Consider the following 26589-nt stretch of genomic DNA (forward strand, 5'->3'; position numbering starts at 1 on the left):
TCATATAATTTGAGCACACATACGACTGGCAACTCTACCATGCAGTGTGACTAGTTGCTTGACCACAATTTCTAAAAATTACAAAAATTACAATTTAGATGCATACAGGTATGAAACAGAACATGCACCATGTAAAGCAACTCTTCTAAGACGGCTGTGTTGGAATATGTTTTACCAAGTGTGACCAATCCGGGAATGGGACATTGTAATGAGCAGGAGCAAATCAGGGAATATCCACATAATGGCATTTGCTTTTTCAGAAATCATTGCTTTCACCCATTCACACTGAAACTCTGCGCCAGTATTTTTAAAAGTATCCCGCTCTGGACAGCGTTTTTGTAAGTATTCTCTCTAAAAATGCTACTGTATCATATAAGCATAACATGCAAAATGTGTATATTTTTGGTAAAATATTGTAAATAAATAACCAGAAAAAAGAAAGTAGTTCACAGACAAGAAGCTGCTTCCCAAGGGGTCACGCTTTTTATTTGAGGACCCAGCTCAAGAGTCACAAGTCTTGTTTTCAATTCAAAAGCATATCCTGTGTGTAGGGTCCTTCTGTTTGTTGACTACCAGCCATTTCTTTGGTTAAGCATCTCCCCTCATCCACTTTGATTTAATTACCCAAAAGTATGACAGGCAAAGCTGATGATCATGCTCTCACGCAGTGACCTACACGTTGGGCAAGATATTAAAAAAAAGAATTTCCCTGTACTTGATACATGTGGGGGAAAAAAGTAAGCTGAGTTTTTACTGAAGTCATTCTCTGTGTGGAGTTTGCAAGTTCGCCCTTTATCTGCCCGTGTTTTTCTCCGAGTACAGAACTGTTCCTCCCACATCCCAAAGACAGGCCTGTCATTTTGTTTGCCAGCTCCAAACTGGCCCCATATTGAATGACAGTGGATGTGTGTGAGTGAGTGAGCGAGCCGTGTAATGGGCTGGTTCTCCATTCAGGGCTGATTCTTGCCTTTGCCTTGACAGTGAACGGAGTAGGCTGTGGTCCTGAACTGAATTAAGTGCTTGAGAATATGATGCACGTCAAGTCATGTCAGTTGTCCTTTTGTGTTTTTTGTGGCCTTTGAACTTTTGTGAGGCATGTCTACATGTGTTACCGTGTACTGTACATTAATATGCTTATTAAAAAAATAGTTTTCATTATTTGCTGCCATCATCCATCCATTTTCTTACCTTCAAGTCTAGGTCTGGGTTATGAGAAGATACAGCCTAACAGGAAAAATGTAGTAGGAAACTTTAAATGTTATTCATGTTCAACAAAGGCATATTTACTGTGGAAGGACCCCAAGAGAAAGCTGACACAAAACAAACAAAGGGAAAATATAAAAGATTTATAAAAATATACTTTAGCCCTTCGTTTAGACATTATAAGGCCTCCTCAAAATGTATCATCTTAGGGCAGTAAAGTCTGGGCCGGTCATCAGTTTTTAGTCTCTCCATGCTGTTCTTATTATAGCTGTTAGTTCACTGCACATGTTGCAGTACTCACCCAGTATGGTGCTGAACGCCATGCAGGCCATTCGACGAGGAGATCCAGGTGGAACCAGCTGGTCTAAGTACGTTTCCCCATATTGTTCAATAAGTTGTGCAATAAGCCTTCAAGATAGAAGGAAGACTTGTGACAGATTAGTGGACAGACAGAAGCTGCATGGTACTGATGTGAGGAAAAAGGGCAAATAAAATACCAACAGTAAACTTCGGTAGCAGATACTAAGTTTTGGGCTTCACTGGTGTGGTGACTGCCCTGCGACAAAACAAGTCAGTGTCAATGAGGCCAGCAGTACAGTCTGTCTATGGCAGCTGGCCACTTCAGATGAGATGAAAGTACAAATCTTCTTGCCATTTAGATACTTTACATTATATGCACCTTTTCTTTATCACTGTTTAAGTACAGTATCTCCTAATTCATCTACCAATTAAGCCATAAAAGAGTTTACAGATTGGATGTGGGGGATTGAAATGATGTATCCTGGGGATGAAACATATTCCACACGAGCTTATAAAAATGTACCATTCTGTAGACTGATGCCCTGTACAGTGTTGGCTCCTGCTTTCATAAATAGGCTCTGGTGCCCTGGCACTCTTAATTGGATTAAGGTGATTGGCTAATGGTATGGTGACATTAGAGAATCTGAGAGGTTCCCTTCCAAGTAAGTTTTATGAGTCATTGTACTCTAAGAATCACAAAGACCTGGCAGAGACATAAAGGTACTGAGCTCATAAGTAAATTCAATCAGATGGATTTGATGATGATAATAAGAGCATTGCATATGGCTACATAAAAGAAGACGCTTCTGGGACACACAACCAAATGTTTTAATTGGGGTGAAGAGCAGTGGGAGCAAACTGAGGGAGCACTTATCTATCATACCTGTACTGCCTTTCACATCTATCTATCTATCTATCTATCTATCTATTATATAGTGTCTATCTATCTATCTATCTATCTATCTATCTATCTAGTCATTCCACAAGCTCTCATGGTTCTCATTATAATGCAAATGCATATCTTGGCCTGTCCAGTACCAGACACATAGGACAAATCCAGGCTAAAATTTATTATACCCTTTCTACTATGCTACCCAATCTGCTGCCAACTTTCCCAGTTCTACTGTGCTCCAAAACTTCAGTTCAGTCCTTGACATCCACAGTCCCCTTATTCTTCCCATAATTTGCCCTATAGAGATGGAAAGAAACACGTTCATCTGCCGCCCAAATTTTATACTACAGCAGTCTCAAAATTGCCCGATCCTCTGCCAACTTGCTCAGTTCCCCAAAACCTATACCATAATGTCTGCACCCCTGCCATCATAATCTGCAAATAACATGCACTTCCATCTGTCCCATAACACATCCAGTCCAATCCAAATCTTATTCTGCCTCTGCTAATAAGAGTGCCCATTCCTTGGCAATTGCCACTTTATTCCATAAATCCACATCATACAATCACTAGTCCTCTGATTTTTCTTATGTCTGGCATTCCAGTTTATCATTTATCACACCCACAAGAGTCATTCCCACCCTAGTTTTATTCTACATTTGCTGCCAGTCTGCCCAGTCCTATGTATGTTCACCAGTCTTACCTCACCTTGGCACAAATTCACCTTGTAAGATCCACAGACCCCCACATCTTAAAATATAACTCACCCCTCAACCTGTCTTGTACTACACCAACAGGACAAGTCCAACCTAAATCTTATTCTGCGTTTACAATCAGGATATCTATATTTCCTTGAAGATAAATTTTCCTTGCATTCCTTCAGGCCTAAACATTTCTCAGTTACTTTCTGATTAAACTAATTCATTTCATTAAGCCTGCCAAAAGAAATTAGCCTCATGCTACTTTCTAGATCAGCGTTTCCCAGCCTTTTTTCTTTAGTGGCGCACTTTTGTAACCAAAAACTTCCCAAGGCACACCACTGTCTGACAATCACAAACACATTATATCTGATACCTGTGCTCAACTGCCCGAAGGGGCAGGACTACCAGAGTAGCCGGTAAAAGAGAAAGGAGCTTTGAAATCAGTGTTCGCAGACAGGGCACTTAGTGAGCACGTTGGTGGCATCTCCAAGCTGCTTCTCCCACCCCTCTCTGCCTCAGAGGTGCCTCGTATGCCCACTATCCGCTAGTGCTGTGAGGCTCACTGGCGACCACACACCCAGGCAGATGGCCTGTAGCATCTGAAGTGCTCCAAGTGCTGTGTCTACAACATAGTGACCATGGAGCTGCTTTTATGCCAACTTCTCCAGGTAGTCCTGTCCTCCTCAGACAGGTCTCAACCATTCGAGGATGTCATCCCTCTCAGGTTCAGACCTAGGTGCGCTACACTTTTATTTCCACAGCAACTACTGTGTCGTGGCGCACTCGTTGAAAAACACTGCTCTACATGAATTTGGCTACTTTCATGTTGCTTGCATTTTTCAAAAAGATGTTTTAAGTCTCGTACCCCTGTCATCGTTCAGAATGCTTCAGCACTTTGAAACAGCAAACAAGGAATGCAAAAAAAGGCATTACTTACACCACATCCAGTTAGCCAACTCCATTTGTGATGACAAGAGCAGAAAAAGTCTGTGTGTAAGCTTGTCAACGATCACTTGCCTGCTGCTGAATTTGTAAGTCAGTCGGTCTGGTCCAAGCTCCCTTATCTACTTTATATCTTCAAGTAAACAATTTGTGAAGGTGTAATTCATTAAAGAAATTACTGAATTTTCTTTGATTTCTTAAGTTCCACTTGAAGCTACCATCATCTCCCTAAAGTTGTGCGCGCTCATCTGTAGTTTATCTTAATGGCGGCTGTGAACTGTGAAACATTGATGTGAACTTGAAATAGTGAATCAACGATTGTCCAATCCGATTAGATTAAAAAAACCTAAAACAATATTAATTTGCTGCCAAAAAATGTGGGGGTGTCCGCAGCACAGGGAGCTGCATCCCCGTAAAAATCTGAAAACCACCAATTAAAGGGCAGCCTCAGGTCACCTGCTTGTCAAAAGATCAAGGACTTGCATACACTCATTTGCCCGGCACCCTTAAATCAGGAAACATACAGTAGGTATTCACACAGAAATTAAACAAGTCAGAAACAATCTTTAATGGATGTTGACATGCGCTGAAACCTGCCACATTGTGCAAATAATCAAATTTATTTCATGATTATTTTGCATTACCTAATTAATTTAAGTAGAGTTTTTTAAATATTTGGGGAGGGGGGCAGCACCCCACATTACAAATCGCCAAACTCAATAAATGCCACACAAGTCCTGTCATCTCTTTTTCTCAGCATGAGTGACCTTTCAGTTGATGATCAAAAAAGAGCCCAACCAAAACACACCTTCTTACCTCCCCTTCTCTCGTCCCACTGACTCCCCAGTCCCACTCTTTTAATCCTTCTCTGCTTGGATTTTCTAACAAGTTCATATCCGTAAAGTGTCCAGAGTAGACTGAATTTAAAATATGTGCAGAGACCAATCAGATTGGGTTTTCACAAACATCTGTAATGCTTTACATGAAGAATATGTGGCATCTCTCTGCTTCAGAGTGCCAGAGAAAACAAAAGTGGATTTTTAGAATGAGTACTGGGCTAGTGGTACTGCCACAAACTGTAAAAAAAAGCTTTGAGAGTCTGCGGCCGGGACACACTATCATTCCAGATAGCTCAGACCATCTTGAGTTGTTCATCATCACATCAGGTCCGCAGAGGATGCTGTATCCTTTACGTGTACCATCTGGCACACTTGCATAATAAAAACTATCATGACTGTTTCTAGACTACGCTCAGTACACTTGACCATCAAAGCTGATCACCAGACTAGGGACTCAGTGCCTTCCTTCCTAACTGGAATTTGGAATTCCTAACTTGCGGACTCCAGCACATGTACCACCGTTACTAGTGTGTGGCATACATGCAAGTAAGAACACAATACGTTTCTGTCTGAGCTTGATCAGCAGCGCTGTGTGCTACCGGAGGGCTGCCACAGTCACAGACTGCTCTCTGGTGGCCTGATAGTCCAATGCTTGGGACAAGACAAAACCTAATGCTTTTGAGATACAGTGGTGGCAAGTATCTCCTCCCTGAGACTCTTATTTTCATCCTTATGTCACTAGATAATACAACTTCAGGAATTTTCTAATGGGATCACTTGGAGGGTCAGAAATGCCACCCTCAGGAGATCTTGTGGCTATGGATAGCAACACTCAGTAAAACCACCTATTGCTTAATGTCCTGCAAGGACATTTCTTCGTCCTTAAACTAGTTCCTAAAGCATATATGTTTTACCACATGAAGCCCTGAGAACATTGGTAGTTCATATTGGACATTTCTATCCACCGGTACTTGCAGGTCATGTCCAGAAGCAAATCTGGAGAGAGCACAAGCCCCACTCACTCATACTTTTTTACCAGTGAACCTAAGTTGCTTGTTTGAGGGATGAAAGTGGGGACACACAAAGAGAGAACATGCAAACTTCACACAGAATAAATAAGTTGAGATTTGCCCTGAAAACACTGGAGATGAGAGACCGCAGAACAAATTGCTGTATAATGACCCAACTCCAGTTTTATCTCAAGTCTTCTGTTTTTGTATTCAACAAGAAGCAGTGAACATTCCTTACAGGTTACAGAGGAAAGGGAATGAAGGGGCCACCCCAGGTTTGTAATCTTTTGCAGGATTCATGATGTAAAAGGGGGCATCACAGTGGCACAGTGGGTAGTGCTGCTGCCTTGCAGTTAGGAGACCCGGGTCCGCTTCCCTGGTCCTCCCTGTGTGGAGTTTGCATGTTCTCCCCGTGTCTGCGTGGGTTTCCTCCGGGTTCTCCGGTTTCCTCCCACAGTCCAAAGACATGCAGGTTAGGTGCATTGGCGATTCTAAATTGTCCCTGGTGTGTAGGTGTGTGTGTGCCCTGCGGTGGGCTGGCGCCCTCCCCGGGGTTTGTTTCCTGCCTTGCGCCCTGTGTTGGCTGGGATTGGCTCCGGCAGACCCCTGTGACCCTGTAGTTGGGATATAGCGGGTTGGATAATGGATGGATGGATGATATAAAAGGGCAACGCAGAACTTGGAGTCCAGGTCAGATTATCAATGGGGCTGCTCTCCATGAATGTCAGTTTAACTCCTTGGCCTTCCTTCTGTGTGCTGTGCTGTGCTGCCTGCTGTCAACCACACCTGCCAAGCATCACTAACCCTTTGTTGTTGAGCCACTTAACTATGTGATCACCTGGTAGGTTATGTGATGACAAGCATTTGTATTTCAGTAGGCCAACCCCATTCTCAACAGCAGAGTCAGAGTACACCAGTGCCATTGTTGTTGTTGTGACATCCTGCTTTCTCACTGTGCTTCTTTTTGTCAGTTCTTGCCTGGCATGTTTTTGACCTTCTGGCCTGTTTGCTGCTGACATGCACTAAACTGAATTATGTTTTCCTTTTTATGAATTCAAAGGTACTTTAGCCTGTTTACTTACAACCATGCCAGCTGTTTCTGATACAAAGATTACTCTGCAGAATGCACATGAAACCTATGTGATCAGGTCTTTGTGAAGGTGAACGTTTGCTGTGTATGGTCTCACAGATGCTAAAGGTGTGTAATGATGCATTTATAGGCACAGCAGCTACAAGAAGACAGCATGTTCTCCTGTTGTGCTTCTAATGTTAGTCATTAGAAGTTGGCTTTTTTTCAGGCAGATTCTTTAGTGGCTGTTACCTGTAAAGAACTGCTTGGGGAAACACTCCTGTTCAAGAGTCAGACGAACAATAAGAGATCCCTAACTCTCAGCTAAATACGCTTTGACTTGTACTGTAGCCGGGAACCACATTACCCATTGGTAAGCTCTCTGTCAGCCTCCACTGTGTTTGTCCTCCTGTTACAGTTTAGTAGGAAGCCACCACAAAAGTACACATCACTTGTTAAAACAAATGGTATAGGCATTGCCCAGATGTTGTCATTACTTAGCATTTAAGATCTTTGCATTTCCTTTTCTTGTCCATGTATCCCAATACATGGTAAAACAGTCCTACACGAAATGACCGCCTAAAAGAATTTTAGGGTTTACATTGATATAGCCTTGTCATGGTCTGGGTATTGTGCAGAAGCAACTGCAAGGCAAATGAAATGTTCATTTATATTGTAAAATCAGCCGAGTACAAATCGAGGAGCATTATGCTCAAAATATATAATGCACTGGTAAGACCACATCCAGTGCAGTTGTGTGCATGTGTGCAGTACTGGTCAACACGGTACAAGGAAAACACAGCAGCACTTGAAGCTGTACAGGGAAGAACAACTAAGTGCATCTCAGGGGACACACACGTAGAATTAAGCTTGCCAGGTCTCAAGCAACGAAGATTCACTGGAAACTATTCTGCCCAAAAGCTGATAAAAGAAGGAATAAAAAAAGAATAATGGACAAGGAGGTGAATCACAGGCAGAGTGCCAGAAACAGGTCAAATAACAAAGAAACTTTAATCCAATTACCAAATACAAACTACAAAGTAAATAGTCACAGTGGAAATCGCAGAAATGCCTAAAGCTGTTGGTGTTTACCTTTAATTACAGATACTAAATGACCTGTTGTGCTGGAATTTAAAATATGTCAATGATGTCAGGCGCAGCAACATTCAGAACCACACCCCTTATAAACAGGAGTGCTGTCCTGACAATGAGACTCATGAAATGGTGGCATCTATTCACAAAACAAAATGGCATCTCAGCAAAGCAAAAATAATAACAACATATTTAATACAGAGGTTATAATTAATAAAAGTGAGTAGCCAAAATTGTTCCAATGTATAAAAAACCCTGAACCAACATGTATGTCTTGCATGAAAAATGTATTACAATGACTTGGATGTAATTCAGGTCTTTAAATCTATCAAAGCTATTGATAAAGCTGATCCAACAGAATTATTTCAGTTAAATAGTAAATCCCTTACACAAGCAAACTGGTGAAAATAAATGGGAAGCACATTTAACAGTGAAGCCAGGAAGTACTTCTTCAGACAATGAGTTGTGGCAATCTGGAGCAAAATATCGAGTGATGTAGTTGAAAAGCTTTGCCCAGGGCAGGGATACCAGAAAGCATCCCTGGTGCCAGGTCTGGGAATGTTGTTTACCTGCAAGTAAAGGGTGGCGCACGAAAAACCAAACCGTCTCCAACCAGCTGGCTCGAGCTGTTATACAGGTGGGTGCCGTCGTGATTGCGGAACCTCATTGATGTGACGGGGTCTGCAGCCCCAACTGTACATTTGTAAGGAAGCTGTGAACCAGTGGGTACACCGTCTTTCAACAGGATAGAGCGACATGTCACACTTCTCACGAGTCACTTTCTCGAATTCACAACATGTTCATAGAGGAACGAACTGTCAGCAAAGGTTTGTGGCTGCCAAGATCACTGGACCTATCCACTTGCGAGTTTTACCTGTGGTGCAATCTGAAGGAAAAAGTGTATGTCAATAATCCAAAGATATTAGAGGAACTGAAGGACAATATTTGTAGTGAAATTGGAAAAATTGAAGCGGCTGAGCTGCATCACGTCTATGACAGTATGGTGCGGCATGCAAAAAAGTGTATTGATACACAAGGAAATCATTTCCAGCACCTCCTCTAACCAGAAGACACAGATTTTTGTATTGCATATCTTTTGTTTCATGTATAGGCTAAGAAATGTATGTCGATGTTGGAGTCAGAGATGGTTCAGTTTTTCATGTGTCACCCTGCACTATATGTAACACAATTGAGCTCAGTCCAAAAAAGCTACACAGATCAGCTATGTCTGCTCACCACTCACAAGGTGTACGATGAAGATCGGAGCAATGGCAGTCAAGAAACCAACAGAAGCACACTAAACCTTGGCAAGAGCTTATAACGTAGAACAGCTTCTCTGGCAAGAAAGGAGTTCATGTAGGAGATTGAAAAATACCAACTAGACATAGTAAGATTCACCTCTACATAAAGTACTGGCTCTTGGGTCAGAATCCTGTCTTCAGAGCTACAGCAGTAGTCAAGGTATGTGGGGAAAGTTTGGTGAGGACAGAGAGAATAAGTGTTAGAAGAGGTTCTGGAAAACCATTTGACAAATGAGGTTTCGCAGGTGTGATGCCACCCAGAAAGACACTTTGAAAAGTAAAGTTTTTATCTCAACCAGGGATGTGTTTCAAGAAGTACAATGAGCAACACTTTAAAGAACTCCTAAACTTGGTGGATACACCATCACAGAAGGAAATATCTGTGTCAGAAGGCCTTGTTGAGGATGTCCCTGTGACCGAAACCACATTGGACTTTAAAAAGCCATCTAGTGACAAGACCACAGGACCAAATGACTATGGACTGCAAAAGCTTAAAGTCCTGCTAGTTGTAGGAGTGTTTCTTTAGTTTTGCAGGGAAGGTAAGAACAGTGCCTTGGGACTGGCTGAATGGGGTAGCAGTCCTCATTTTGAAAAAAGAATGGGTGTTGTAATTACTGAGATTACACTTATCTGCCTCACTAGGAAAGCCTTTACCAGGTTACTGAAATGGAAACTCCTTAAGATAGTTGAGAAACAGATTTAGGAGGAAAAATGCAAAATCCAACCTGGCAGTTAAAAAAGAGACCATGTAGTCACGAACAGGCCACAGAGGCCTACAATTCTGTTGATGTTCTTTAGGGATTTTCTGTGAGATATTGAATGATTTGATGCTTTGCTCTTGGGGTAATTTTGCTAGGCTGGTCTTTCTTGGGAAGATTCACCACTCATCTATATTTGGAGTTAAAGGCTCCCATTATGGTAAAGTGGGGTCCCAAAGCCTTAGAAATGGTGCATATCCCTTTCCTGATTGGGAAGTTTCAACAACCTTTTTTGTCATTTCTTTTGATTGTGACATAGTATTCTTCTAGAAGCCTTAAGGTGACTACTTTGCTCTCATGGTAAGGGTTAGTATATGATGAGGTTTAGGTTCAGCCTGTCTGGCTGCAATCAGCTGAGTCATAATTATCAATTCACTTTGGTCAGCTGTTTGTGTAAGTACCAAAGAGGGGCATTTATCTTTTCATATGGGCAGTACAGGTGTTGGATACGTTTACTACCTTTACTACTTGAACATATTAAATAGCAGCTTAGAAATGGAGTTGTACTGTATGTTAACTCCATTCTTCATTGTCTAATATATTTTGCCTACAGATCTGAAGTTATTTATTGGGATACAAACCTGAAGTATATCAGGAAGGGGGCAAGTACTTCTCACAGCACTATCTATCTCTTGAATGGCCTAGAATCTTCTAGGAATTTCCCAATTGGAACTACAAACAGGTTTGCTGGGGATAGGCAGGCCTGGGGAGTCCATCTCAGTGGGCTGTCACCACAAAGCAGAGTAAAAGTAAAACAAAAATGAATGTTTGATTTTGAAGTTAATATTTTTGCACCACGATAAACTGCAGAGGACTGTTAACAACAAACAAGAAATTAGGTTTTCATGCAAGAGTGTCCACTGCGAACACAACTCTAAACTTTGGGGAAGATTATTCAAGGTTTTTCTGAAACATCTGTGCTGCAGTGCAATCCTTAAATGTTTTTTATTTTATTAACCTATTACAGTATTTTCTTTTCAACATGTGTTACATCACAATGCATGAATGGTCTATAATATTATTTTTACAGTTACCTGTATAGGTTTTCTGGCGTCAATGGCTCCTCTACCAACATCTCAGGTTGCTCTGGCATAGAGATCTCTTCTGGGATGTCCTCTAGAACTGGTAGGTGACTTTCAGCTCTTGAGAGCACAGACTCTGCTGGTGATCTAGCCAAACAGCAATTGAAATGGTGACTTTTTCCATTGTACCAATAAAATAATAGCTTTTTCATGTTTATAAGTATTTAAATGGGCTTTAAGTCTTGCTCCTGCTTTTATGCTCTCTCACCGTCCTGCCTCTGGAGGAGTGATGCTGTGTGACCTCTCCTCACCCGAAGCTTCCAGGACCCCAGGTGGAACTAAAGAGAGAGGAGAAGACATGTTAAGTAAGCAGTGCTGCAATTGAGCAAAGTTAACCAGATGGTTCCATAAAAATGGGACAATTGTGGGTGTGTATACCAGTGGGTCTTTTGATGGGCTGGTTATGAGTCCAGGAGTGGTCCCAGCCTAATGCTCCCAGGATACCCCATGACCCTGAATTGGATTAAGTGAGCCTGAGAATCTTAAATCATATTACATTACTCCAATTGGATGATCACTTATTTTAGGAAGCACTGGATGGTGTAAAGTCATGCGTTTACATCCCAAAGGGAAACAGATAGTGGAGGTCAGCATGGTGCACAGACAGAACAGTCGAGAATGTATGATAGCTCAAGGTGCAATGATGTCACTTTCTTCACAGCTTTAAGAAACATTCTGAAATAGAGAACCATCCATTTCCATCCTTTTGGAAGTGTGACAGAAAACTTCTGTGATAATCATATGTCGTCTTTTAAAAAAATGCTTCTCTACTAGTATACCTGTAGAATGAAGACCTATATAGTAATTCAAAAAGCCCTAGCATCTCAGTTTCAAGGAGCCATCTGATTGCTTAATCTGCTTCTGTTGTTGTTGGTCTCAACAACGGTAGTCTTACCAGTTATTTCCAATGGAGGAATGCTTGGCTCTTGGTCTCCGAAGAAAATCTGTGGAGGGAAAAAAAAAAAAACAAACCAAAAACAGTCAAGCATGCCTTGACCAGCTGTATTAAATGCTGGGCCACATGCCAATCTTTGCAATAAACCAGGCAAACAAGGGGAAAAGAAGAGGGGAGCAGATCAGTTTCAGAAAGCTGGGGATTCTCACACTTACTTCTATTTCACTTTCTTCCTCCTCTTCAGTTAAACGTTTTCGCTTAGTTGTGTGGTCAATTGGGGTCACAACTGCACACCGAGTCCAGAGTTCCTGTAGGTGTGCAGGCGGAAGAGGCCCTGAAAGAAGATGCCATGGTGACTTTAATGTTGTTTCTCTTGTTTCTTATATATAGTTATAAACAACAAAAATGTGTTTACATGCAAACACAAAACCAGGGTAAGGTTCATAACTAAACTGAGGCAGAAACATGGTTTATTAAAAAGCTCTGTTTACATGTTTGAGTCCACTTAGTAGAGTTCTTCTTTGGCAAAATGCTCAGATCACATTAAACCATGCAAAAAAAAAGTTAAACATCCTCCATGGCCACCATGTTTCCCAAGACAAGCATAAAGCCCATGTCTCCCGAGCAGCATTACTTTTAAAAGTAAGTTTGTTATGTTACTCATTATTTACAAAAAAAGTAACTAAATGTTATGTAGTTACTTAATATAAAATGTAACACATTAGTGTGTTACTTTTGCTTCTCTTGTTTGAAAAACTACACATTTCACTGACCCATCATTCATTATTAAATCCTAAGCCCATACTGTATATGAACCTTGATGAAAATGATCAGAAACACTGCCAAATATGATTATTTTCTTGTATTTTATAAATACATTTAGTCCTTTATGTATTGTGAAGTAAATAACATCCATCAACATTTTATATCTCCGACCAGAGACACCGGTCATTCGCAGTATGGACACTGGCCTCTAGTGATGTTGCAATTCTAGAATTTTTGCATTCAATACCAGTGAAATATTACTATACTTGATATCTTTCAATACCACAGCAAAAACATGAATCTCATTCAATGGCTTTTAATTAACATTCCTCCATTATTGAAGTGAACAACCTAATTCCCTTTTCTGTAATACAATATAAAATACTAACAGTAACAACAGCTTTAAAATAGTTGTTACCCAACTATCACTGAACTAAACAAGTACTGTCATTCATAAATATCAAAATACAATGTAGGGATTGATCTTTAATGTGTAGCAGAGATGGGGATCCCCCCAGTGTATCAATAAAGTGAGTTTCTAATCTTGGGGGAATTTCAGCATAGGGTTTATAAAAAATGATATCACCATAAACTACCTGACCTATCTTAACATGTGAACATTCTAAATTTATTCTGAAATTTTCTGTCCAGTAACTGAAAAATAACTAACTGCCTAACTCTTTGAGGGCTAAATATTTTTTTTTTTTACAAAAAACACAGTTTTCTGAAAAACAATAGTTTAACATAGAAGTCAACATAAAATGTCTGTTGCTGCATGCTGTGGCTGCCAGTTTGCCAAGAATGTGCGGCAGGCATGCTGCCAGGCTGTCTTCACGTGGCTGGGGCAGCAGCAGCAGTCACTGTCGCAGTTTATTGCAGTCTGGTTTCTACCTCTTATCATTGTTAAGTGCCGGTCCTCCCAGGCGAGCAGTGCCGTAGTCGTGTCAGCTACTTGAACCTGTTCAGCACCATGATTAGCTGGGGACCAGTCAGCTGAAGCTGGACCCTCACATTCGTTTTCGATTGCTTGTATCAAAATCTGAGTCCGACAAGTCATAGTCCAGTTCAGAGAGAATAGGCAAAACATCGTCCATGGAGTATTTTGCTTTACACGTCCGCTTTGATCGCTCAGCAGATGTCAGTGCCATTTTTGCAGTTGTTTGTGCCTTGCTACTCATGGGAGCGCAGGAAACTTCAGTCAAAATCAATGAAGCTAATTTTCTTTCTAGCAACAAGAGTCCAACTAAAACATAACAGTTGGTTTTGTCAAAGTTTACAGTTGATTACCATCGTCAACTTCTCCTTTTGACAAAAGTCGACATCAGCCCTGAAAGAGTTAAAATCCATACTAAATATAAAAATTCAAACATTAGTTTGATTCAGTGAATACCACACTTGTGTGGAATCAAAGTTGTCAGTTTTACATGAATCCTTCATTTCAGAACGCCTGTAGAACAGCCTTTGTTTGGCTGTTTTCAAGGTTTCTTACATAAGCGATCACATTTTGTCCCTGATTATGTCCGTGTACAAATCCAGAATTAGAAAATTACTTGGCCTTTCCTTACATTATAACTATAAAGTAGAATTACATTCTTCAACTTGCCATTCACATATATGATGTGTGCTTTCACTTATAGGTTATACTAGTTTGCCTTCAGAAGCCAAATGAATGACAAATTGAGTGTTTGCAGATTCATATTTAGCACTGAAGTATGCTATGTTACTTGTCCAAACTAACTGTGTTGCATGTCCTGGCAATCTGGCGTCTCTGTTAACATTGTACACGGCACTTTAATAGGGAGATGAACTTTGTCCTTCAAAGCATTGAAACATTAAATACATTTTTTTTGGTATTAACAAATGAAGCAAATTGTGCCCTAGCCACTTTGTTTGAGTCTTGCCTTGATGATTACAGTAACAACTTACTGTTGTTAGCGCTGCTGATCCCCCCACATGACCTCCAGTCTTATACATGTAACAGTGGATGCGTGTGAGGTCCCCCCCCATGATCTGGAACATTAAACTGCATGCGAACTGGATGAATGCTTGGACTGATGGACATTTGTAGAAGTACTCATTACAATCAAAGAATCTAAGACCCCATTCATTTATCGGTACTGTGAAGGACACTATTAAATACAATTAATCTCTTCCAATTTTGTGACAATACAAGTTAAACAATGACCTCATTTGATACGTAATGTTATTTTGCTTTCAAAGCACACACAAATCTGTCTGTGAACTGATTCCACAGTGGGGTAAAAGTGTCAATAACTTAAGTCTATTTGTGTGAAGAAAACAACACATTGAATTTTGCAGGTAGGCCACATGCCATATTTATTTAATCCCCACGTTCCCTATAGTGCCTTCTGTTAGCATCACAGGAGATCGCATCAAAACAAAACTTTCAGGATCCCTACATTCCCATCTCATCTTCCTCTAGTTCTATTTTTTATATTATTTTCATCTCACAATTCATTTTCAGTTTGGTTTTTTGCAAACTTTTGACAATTTCTGTGATTTTACTTTTTTAATTCTGATGACTTACCTCAATTAGTTTTTATTTTGAGAAAATCATTTCAGTTTAGTTGTATTTAAGTTTAAAAATAACCACTCAATAAAGAGAAAGAAATGAACACTGCGCCTACATAGTAAATTGATTGTAGAAACATACAGGTATGCCTTTAAAATTTCAAAGAGGCTCTATTTACTCCAGCGAGCCATACAGGGAGTTATCTCCTGAATGTTTTAACAAACTGTGTGTCACTCGTGCTGTAGCAGTGTCCATCTGTTCAGGGCGCAGGCTGTTTACTTTGGCAGCACTGGACATTTTAAAGATCTGATTAAGTATTTCACAGAACCTTACAAAGGATAGTAATTCACACAGTCTGCTAGAAACTCAGTAACCAGCTGTGCCAACGCACTTTCTCGCTTTTTGAGTTTGATCCTCTAAGGTGACCAGGCAGCAGCTTTCTTTACAAACAAATATAGTTTGGTTTGTTAACCAATTTATCCTGTCATTTTACCTTCTTTGGTATGATTTTGGTTTTTTAGCATGTTACACTCCTCTACATGTTTGGAGACATATTTATGAAGTTTAAATTTGACTTTTCCTGTAACTGTATTCCACAGAATAGGCCCTTGCATTATTGGTCACACACCGGCTCTTGTTACGGTCAGTGTCACACTCAACAGGACCTTCCCATTTATGACCAATTCTTTGCTGTGTGTTCATGTTTAAACGCAGGTTCCATCTAGGCACCTGACAACCACCAAACTCATTTGGCCACACAGCCATTAAGTGAAAAAAGGAGGGACAGTCAACAGCAAAGTTCCCTAAATAACATGCAGTGTTGGAGTGATACTAAAATTTTGGTATAACAGATAAATCAAATGCCGGCTCCAAGGTGCTTCACTTCCCTAGCCTGTACACACGTACCACCAGGCACTTGTGACGATGTGGGTTCTGGCTCCACACTCCCTTTGATGTTTGGGAACCCTTGAACCCAACACCGTCGATAATGTAACCGAGTGAGCTAGTCAATGGAGGCAAATTACTGAGCAAGGGGAAGGCAGAAAGTGTAACAGTGCTTTTATTAAAAACCAACAAAACAAGTGTTCATAAATAGTGCAGTTCTTCCAAATTCATTAAATAAATAATCCATAAAAAGAACGCGTGGAGGTTAAAAATCAATAAATAGAAACACAACAATCCTTTAAAAACGAAGGTTAAAATCTTCTCCTGGAAGCAGTCTTTAAAACAACAAACAAATCCGGTGCTTTTCTGTATGCGTCTCACCTGCTTATCCCGTACGGGCTTAGCAGCAGGCAAGACGCTCTCTGCAGCTGCCCTCCTACATCACACGCTCGAGACTGGAGACCTCCCGATCCCTGGCTTCGGTATGGCACTCATCCCAGTCCCCGAGACTTGATTACCCCAATAGCCAGGTCGCTCATATTGGGGACTCCACCACCAAGCCTCCCGACTTCCGCTGCCTTTTCCATGGCCTCTCTGCGGCCCGTCGCTTTCACCTTGTCACTCCCGTTACCAGATCACTCAGCGGGAGCGACATCTACACAAACACCTGGGTGTCAGCCCAACACCCAGCTTCCATACAGCTGCCCTCGAACGCGCACTCTCCACACGCACACACCGCCTGCTTCCTCTACTTTCCTTTTTCTCTCCGATCGTTTTTTTTTTCCTCTAAAACCGACTCGCGCTTCTTTTTAAAATGACGAGGGCCACAGCAGCTGCAGCATTAGCCGCGGGACAATCATGAATGTGGGCAGTTCCTCACCTGTGCACTAGGTGAGAAACGCCCACACCCTACGGATCGTCCCACGGCCCACTATGGCCCAACGTCCCCTCGCTAAGCCGCGAGCACAATGATTATTTATTTAAAAATGTCCTTTACTCAACGAGCTGTGGACCCATAACACCACAGCACTCCACATCTGGGATCAGAGGCAACCCAAATACCACACTATCTCCTTGGTCTATCAGGGTCAGCATTGCTCATTCGAGTCTCAACTTCACTGATATGCACATAGTGTAACGAAGAGCAAAAGGGGGACGGTTTAGGGGTCCGCTTTGGAGTTTCAAGCACACTAACTTTGAAATATTGCTTTGAAGAGAAGAGGGGGCAGGGGTTTGGTCCGAATATGAGGTGTAGGTACTGAATTTAGCATAATGCTTGTGTAGTACCATTTCATAAATTTGGTAGTTTGGTACTTTTTAGTGCCATCCAACACCTATGCATTATAGAACAGACTTGAAAATGTTTTACTGAAGTGTCCTGCTTATTTAAACTATTCAGGCACAATTTATTCATTCATTCATTAAGCTAAATAGATATACAGTACTGACTGTTGATCAAGACCGTCAAAAATGTAAAAACAAATTATGAGGGCAATTTAACTGTGCAACTTTTTAATTTGAGTATTTCATTAAACTAGATTTTTAAAAATCATTCTTTGTTTAAATTTGCTACTAATCAGAATTCTGTATTTACATGAAAGTCTAAAACAGAGTCACATTCTGACAGCACTAACAGCCAGAAACTTATTTAATTTTTTTAACAAAAATGGCTTTGTCCATCCACCATAATTGAACCCAAAGCATCAGGAGCAAGAAGAAACCAAAAGCAGGCCTTACCAGTCCTCAAAAAAAGAAAGCAATACACGAATACACTGCCATCACTGATCTAAAGCACTTAATTGCCTTCAAAAAAGTTAATGGCAGAGAACAATGATCATAAAATGTTTAGGCTTACCGTAAATGGAGCCCGAGGAATGCCACGCTGTGTTAAAGACTGGGTTGCTGTTCATATTATAATTCAGCAAGCCTTAAAGTTTACTTTCTTTAATGCTCTTCACGCAAGTCTGTATCTGTACATTTCATAGAAAGTGGCTTTACCTGTTATGTTGTCTTCAAACCATTTGCACTTAACATATTATTGCAAATAAAAACAACATAATTTTTCAAAATTTTCTATATATTTTTTTATTTTTGTCAACTTAATAGGGAACCCAATTCACCCTAAACTGCCATCTCTGCAACTCTTTTATGATTCAACAGCTTAAATTCCAACAACACTTTGGGGTTTTCTGCTTCAAATGTGGGTGATTTCTTGAAATATCTGGTCATTTCACTTTGCTTCTCTGTGCTTCACAAACTTGTCAAAGCAGTCACCACCAAACTGTTCATGGTTTGTTGAAGGATGGGAAATACTTCAAACTAATTTGGTCACATTATTGCAAGTTTTCAAATGCACTTGGGTGTTCCAGGCCAAGTTGTAATAACTGATTACCTGGAGGCGGGCTGTTGTGCCACATCTTCTTTGTCACCTTTCAGGCAGGGGACAAATGTGTGCTGAAACTTAATGTTGTGTGCACATGTGTATGCACATGCCTCGATGGGAACAGTCGGCATACTATCTACAATAGCTTTGTTTAAAAATAGAAAACAACACATTTTTGTTTAGTTAGATTTGAGTATGCAGTTATATTTCAGGTTAAATTGTGTTTTTCGCTTTATTCCTTTACCTCATCTGTGTGATCTCTCTAGTTCATTTTCAGAGCAGTCTGGTAATGGTAGAACCAAAGCATTAGTGAAGACCAGAAATAAACCCAGTTATGAATTCAGAAGTGACAAATAGATTACAAAATTCTCAAAACAAGCAAGGGGTGTTTGAAGATTAAGAACACATGCTTACGGTAGCCTGGTCTGGTGAAGAGTTCAATTGGCATTATTCTGCTCTGTCTTGGATCCTGAATCAGAATTTTTGACTGTAAAAGAAAAAAGAAATCTTGTATTGAAAACTACATGCAAATGCATCAGTATTACCACACACGATAGCCATGACTTCTATTTTTGTAATGCAAGCACAGAAAATCCCTCTATAGTTTCTAATGAAGGCAACAATATCGAGTAAGTTTCCACTCTAAAGTAGAAAGGCCCATGGGCCAAAAAGAGATCAAGCCAGAGTGTGGTCAAGTGAAGTACTGCACGTTCCACAGATAAATCTTGGAGCCCCAACCCAGTCATCCCCTTTTATTTTAGTTAAAAAAATGAAAAGGGGCCGCTATGCACCCCAGTACAAAGATCTAAAGAAAATCAAAGGTTAAGAAAGCTGTCATGCTAAGTGAATTGCTACATTCTAGTTATTTGGAAGAAGCTCTGTCCTGCAGTGCAGTCTGTTCCAAACTTAATGCATCCTTCCAGCAAATAGAAGCTTCAAAGGCGGGGAACTGGAAGGGACAGAGTCAGTTGCCTTCACTGGGTGTCTTCTCTGTATTATGGAGGGAACAAAAGAGGAGATATGACCTGCCTTAGATGAGCCTTGAGGATAATCCACAGATGTGCATCCATGACAAGAGGCATTAGCTATCTCAATGTGTTTGGCTAGAATAAGATGTTGCTATAGGAATGCTATCCCTGCTTTCTAGTCTGATGTCCAATAAATGTGCATTTTGAAAATCTTCTAGATGGTCTAATCCTCCTAACCCAATAAAAGTGTTATGATTTTTCTACGGTTGTATCAGGAAATCCAAATTTAAGTATTATGTGTGAGAGCAGTACTCGTAAAGAGAAAAGGGTGTGAGACCTTTAAATAAGCTAACATTTTTAAACACCCAAAATGGTCTCATCCCAAACCAGCTATGATCTGCATGTTGCGGACTGACCAAACCCAAAATGGAGAAACTGGTATTTAAAGTTCAAAATGCTTTTAATATTCCACTGTGTCCTAAGACAGCTCTCGAGGAAACGAAAAAATATGGCTTGAAGAGACAATTTTATATAAATGACAATATGTATTTGAAAATAAAAAATATAACAAAAAGGCTCAAAAAGAATACAAAGGAGTTTTTTGAAAGACAATCCAAAGTTAAAAAAAAACTTCCAAATTCCAATTCATAAGCCAAATCCATTAAAAAGCGCTAAAAGTAATCAGTAATCCAAATTACTCACAAAAGACAACTGTGACAAACTCTAATGAACTTTTACTGAGCCCTCCTCCCGAGAAGAATATATATTGGGGGGAGCAGCAGTGATATCAGGGTGGCCTTGCCTCTTGGGAAACACCCAAAAAACACAAGGGACACAAAAGAACATTACAGTACACATAAATACTTAACAAAACATAAACATAACAACAGTAACACAAATTACATTAATACATAGCAAATACTTTAAAATAAACAAATACAAAATAACATAAACCTAAGCCAGGGTAAAACTATGGGCTAAAACATAGCATTATTGTATATTTTCATAATATATTATGTGCAGATTTTTGTTATTATTATGTTTTCTATTCTCTGTGGTGGCATTTTTTTTTCTATGGTTGCCATCATTTTGGGTAGCAGCTGCTAAACTACGCACTCCACTAGTATGACACTGGCTTAAACTGGCTCTGTGTCCAATATTATAGATATTTCTTAAAAGGTATTGCGTGTGATTTTTGTTGTGTTTTTTTTTTCCTGCACTTTGTCTACGTTCTAAATTACACATTGGGTTTTGATATTTTGTCTTTAACAATATCCAGGCTCCACTACCAAGTCTCCCTAGCACCTGCCATTCCTTTCATCTGTTGGCAGTACACCTAGGGCTGACACATTCGTATCCAAACTTCAAATAAATACAGATGTTTTAAAGAGAACTGAATGTTTCAAAACTCTCCAACCTGCATGGTAGTACTGTGTGCTTTGTTATGCAACAATGCAAGATTTAACTATCATTATTGTCATTTATTAATAATAATAATATTATGCTTCTAAATTGAAAACAGGACTCTTAACCAATGAAGAAGGGGAAGAGATGGGTTTTCAATTCACAAGAGTGACCTCAAGTGACGAGGCTTTGTGGACAACATTCATTTTCCTGAGTTATTTATGCGATTTACATATATGATTCGATGACTTGCTGTATGGATTATGCGACACGAGTAACATGAGATGTCTCCATGGCCATTTTATTTTGTTTGCTATTGTCCGGCTCTGGCTGCCATTGTTTTCTCCATGAAAACACAAGCTATCAAATTTTTCTCAGCTACCACTACAAATTACATGGTGTAAGTAACATATACAGTGCATCCAGAAAGTATTTACAGCGCATCACTTTTTCCACATTTTGTTATGTTACAGCCTTACTCCAAAAGGAATTAAATTCATTTTTTTCCTCAGAATTCTACACACAACACCCCATAATGACGTGAAAAAAGTTTACTTGAGATTTTTGCAAATTTATTAAAAATAAAAAAATTGAGAAAGCACATGTACATAAGTATTCACAGCCTTTGCCATGAAGCTCAAAATTGACCTCAGGTGCATCCTGTTTCCCCTGATCATCCTTGAGATGTTTCTGCAGCTTAATTGGAGTCCACCTGTGGTAAATTCAGTTGACTGGACATGATTTGGAAAGGCACACACCTGTCTAAGCATGAAGTCAAAGGAATTGTCTGTAGACCTCCGAGACATGATTGTCTCAAGGCACAAATCTGGGGAAGGTTACAGAAAAATTTCTGCTGCTTTGAAGGTCCCAATGAGCACAGTGGCCTTCATCATCCGTAAGTGGAAGAAGTTCAAAACCACCAGGACTCTTCCTAGAGCTGGCCGGCCATCTAAACTGAGCGATCGTGGGAGAAGGGCCTTAGTTAGGGAGGTGACCAAGAACCCGATGGTCACTCTGTCAGAGGTCCTCTGTGGAGAGAGGAGAACCTTCCAGAAGGACAACCGTCTCTGCAGAAATCCACCAATCAGTCCTGTATGGTAGAGTGGCCAGACGGAAGCCACTCCTTAGTAAAAGGCACATGGCAGCCCTCCTGGAATTTGCCAAAAGGCACCTGAAGGACTCTCAGACCATGAGAAACAAAATTCTCTGGTCTGATGAGACAAAGATTGAACTCTTTGGTGTGAATGCCAGGCGTCACGTTTGGAGGAAACCAGGCACCGCTCATCACCAGGCCAATACCATCCCTACAGTGAAGAATGGTGGTGGCAGCATCATGCTGTGTGGATGTTTTTCAGCAGCAGGAACTGGGAGACTATTTAGGATAAAGGGAAAGATGACTGCAGCAATGTACAGAGACATCCTGGATGAAAACCTGCTCCAGAGCGCTCTTGACCTCCGACTGGGGCGACGGTTCATCTTTCACCAGGACAACGACCCTAAGCACACAGTCAAGATATCAAAGAAGTGGCCTCAGGACAACTCTGTGAATGTCCTTGAGTGGCCCAGCCAGAGCCCAGACTTGAATCCGATTGAATATCTCTGGAGAGATCTTAAAATGGCTGTGCACCGACGCTTCCCATCCAACCTGATGGAGCTTGAGAGGTGCTGCAAAGAGGAATGGCCAAGGATAGGTGTGCCAAGCTTGTGGCATCATATTCAAAAAGACTTGAGGCTGTAATTGCTGCCAAAGGTGCATCGACGAAGTATTGAGCAAAGGCTGTGAATACTTCTGTACATGTGATTTCTCAGTTTTGTATTTTTAATAAATTTGCAAAAACCTCAAGTAAACTTTTTTTACGTTGTCATTATGGGGTGTTGTGTATAGAATTGAGGAAAATGAGGAAAAAAATGAATTTAATCCATTTTGGAATAAGGCTGTAACATAACAAAATGTGGAAAAAGTGATGCGCTGTGAATACTTTCCGGATGCACTGTAAATAAAAAATATTCTTTTTGGTGGGGATTATTCCTTTCAACCTTGTTTTAGTCCAACTGAATGTTCTAGTACTTACCATTTATTGTACTGGACAGGGAGTTTTTATTTACCATATTTAATAAATGAAAATCGATATAAATAAAATATAGTTATGTTTATTGTATTCTATGTATTTTATTTTAGGTAAACAGTAGAACAGTACAAAATCAACAAAAAATCACAAGAAGTTTAGTATTACTGCTTCTGCCTGACCTAAACTGGTCTAACAACGCAACACCGCTTCTTGGAAGCAAGAGCAGGAGCATACAAGGAAGTCTCTTTCAAGGAAGAGCCCTCTAACTATAAGCACTTAACACTTTAATGGCACTTTGCTTGACTCTACAGTAAATGTAAAATCTGAGAAGAACAAAGCTTGGTGTATAAATGAATAAAATGGGATAGATGTACAAGAAATGATTACTAGTGTCACTACTAGGCTTCTGCACTTCATATGGGAACATAAGTATGTAGCATTCAGAACCTGTGAGCTACAATACAATTTATTTTAAAATGAATGCACTTTTTTAATATGAAACATTCCAATGTTCATTTTTGCTTTGAGTGACAGCAATACAGTAGATATGATAAAGGAACTGATCCTGGAAAGGATATGATACACGTACAAATTCAAAGACACATTTTTTAAAAACTTTATTTATAAATGACAAATCACAAATGCAATACATATACAGTGATCCTTCGCTATATCACGCTTCGACTTTCGCGGCTTCACTCTATCGCAATTTTTTCTCATACGCGCTTACGTCACTACGCATGTGCTTTCTGAGAACTTTTATCTAAGCCCCATGATGGCTCCTAAACGTGATGCTTTTTCTAAGCCTTCTGACAATAAAACTAAGTGCCGGAGGAAGATGCTTACTATCCAGGAGAAGGTGAAACTCTTGGGTATGATCAAAAATGGCGATACCCTACAAAGCCTCCTCACGCATATGAAAAGACAGCGCCAGCAACTGCCTATCAAGATGTTCTTCAGCCGCGCACCCAGACACCCACTGCCTACTCCTAGTACTCCTTCAGCGGAAGAAGACAACGATGCACCTTCTGAAGATCTCCTACTGAGGTTGTGCATTCATAGGTTAGTGGTTGTGTGTAACTGTGTGTGTGTGTAATTAAATGTACAGTACAATAATCTACTATATAAAAGCAGTCGGGATTGTCCTTCCATCCCGTGAGTGCAAAGCATAGCGGTATTCCACTTATCACAGACTTATTACTTGCGGCTTGAGGTTCTGGTGCTCCCTTCGCTCCCTCTCTTTTGTGCGCAATGCGCTGGAAAAATAGACAAAATTATGTCTCTGGAAATAATTAATGTTGATGGAGCACGAATGCCTCACTGCGTAGTAAATATCAGGGGAGATGGTGCTTCCTTATTCTCATCTATAGCTTATTTAGTGCATGAAACTCCGTCTTTAGCGGTACAGATTCGGGCTGACATTGTACAACTTTGGACAGGCACTAAAGGGGATAAAAAAAAACGTAGGTTTTCGGGAGATGTTATGAATGGGCACTTTGGTGTTCTCATTCCCTACACTTACATGCCTGATGTACACATTGAGCGCACACAAATTGAGGATAAAAGTCGGTTGCCTTAAAAGGCGGGTGAGCCTAGTAATAATATGATATTTGTAACGTCTAATATGTCTTATTTTCTCTTATTTTGTCTATTATATTGGGTAATACGAGTGTAATGGTGACTAAAGGGTGTTATTTCATGTCTAGAGGGTTCTAATTATGTTAAAAAACATATTTAGAAGGTCGTAAACAGGTTTTCTATACTCTAACTGCGAAAATATTTGATTTATAAATAAAGAATCCTACTTCGGAAAAATGAATTTATCACGGCAGACTCTGGAACGGATTAACCGTGATAAACGAGGGTTCACTGTACAAGTAAAATCTGAGTACAGATGTAGTGACTTACTCAGGGTCACACACTAGTGTGGACTGAACTGAACACATTTCATAGAAATGTATTTAAAGATATCTTTCAATGTTAATAGCATGACTTATACAGCACAAGTAACCCAGAATTCCTTGGAAAAATTCTAGATGAAGATATAATTTCTACATGGAAGTTGCCACAAGAATTAATTCATGGTTCAAGAACTGCACATTGGTATGTCTATTTGTGGCAATATCCTACTACTTTTAAATAAATCTTTTAAAAATGTTAATCAAATTCATCTTTCGACTACAGTAGGAATTCTTACCAGTGGTTGAGTTTGTGTTGCAGGATTTTCTATCTGCCGACGGAACTCCTCTGGGGGTATCTGTGTGGTGGCATCAGCAAATATAAGTTGCCGTCGAGAGCGACGGCGGGGTGGTTCCTCTGGTGGGAATAATTCAGTTGGGGGAACCTTGACAGTAAAAGCAAATAAATGAAAATATAGACAAAATCACCAAAGAAGCAAGCTTTCAAATGAACACCCACGTGACACTGGAAGAACTCTTTTGAAACTGCAGATTAATACTATTAAGTGTTTCCTTGTTGCTGAAAAAAATGATCTATGATGAACTATTATCAACTTAAGTAATTTACAAAGGAATTTATTGGACCCTTAAAGGAAACTAACTTAACTAATGTATAAAGGCAGTTCACACTGAACATATCTTATCTAATTACATTTGCATTCTTTCTTCCTTTTGATCAATAGTTGTACACTCTGTCTATTTGTGACCAATAATTTATAACTTTAATGTATGTGTCTTGTTATCCAAGTAATTTATGGTGCTTTTAAAATAAAAAAGTGACACAGTTTATAACTTAATCATTAATCAACGTAAGACAATAAGAGATTGAGTAGATATGTACAAATATCAGAGCTTTTGGGCCGAATCTCCCATTACTAGAATAGCTAGCCAATAATATATGTGTAACATTACACGTTGTGGGACCTCACATATTTTTAACATACACAGCTGCATGACCGAGGGACCAGATACCAACAACAAAAGGAAACAATGTCAAAGGCTGAGACATGTAAGAAAGAGAAATACACCAAGCTATGTGAGAACATAACTCATGTATCACACCAATTGCTGAATCTAAAAGCAGCCCAGGACATCCACCTTTGATATTGCTGATTTTCAGTAAGTTTTATAAGACTACCTAAATCCAAACTTTGATATCTAATTATATTTTCTATTATACTTTCTTCTACTGGCTTTGTTACACTTTAGAAAATACAATGTGGCTTTTAAATTTCTGTATCTTTATATCTAAAGTGACTGAAGTAAATATTAGGGCAATTGGCGTAGAGGAGATTGCCATTTGCTACTACCTACATGGTTATCAGGCAAAGAGAGGCACACTAATAATAGGAAGGGTGCAGTAGAAATAAGACATCTTTCATTGGTAAGTGGCTTATCACCAAATGTGTATCTGCCTTCATTCACTTGGTGTCCAAAATAGCATTTATTTCTGGGTTATATCTGAGGACACTCTTACCTTTGTTCGTGCCAAAGATAGTTGCACTTTACGTGGAATACTAAAGAATAACTGGCAGTGCAT

At 39.9% G+C, this 26589-nt stretch overlaps 1 protein-coding gene across 1 annotated transcript; it reads right to left on the reverse strand.

Annotated features, from left to right (window-relative positions):
- Nucleotides 1–26589, reverse strand: rec8b (REC8 meiotic recombination protein b). The gene is made up of 9 exons (XM_039743972.1): nucleotides 26527–26589; nucleotides 25289–25435; nucleotides 19065–19137; nucleotides 12300–12463; nucleotides 12085–12133; nucleotides 11398–11467; nucleotides 11142–11276; nucleotides 1505–1611; nucleotides 1–71 (listed from the first exon to the last, which is right to left on the reverse strand). Exons 1-9 carry the CDS (start codon nucleotides 26587–26589, stop codon nucleotides 1–3), a joined length of 879 nt encoding a protein of 292 aa, XP_039599906.1.

This window comes from Polypterus senegalus, chromosome 1 (genome assembly GCF_016835505.1).
Source record: "Polypterus senegalus isolate Bchr_013 chromosome 1, ASM1683550v1, whole genome shotgun sequence".
Taxonomy (NCBI): domain Eukaryota; kingdom Metazoa; phylum Chordata; class Cladistia; order Polypteriformes; family Polypteridae; genus Polypterus; species Polypterus senegalus.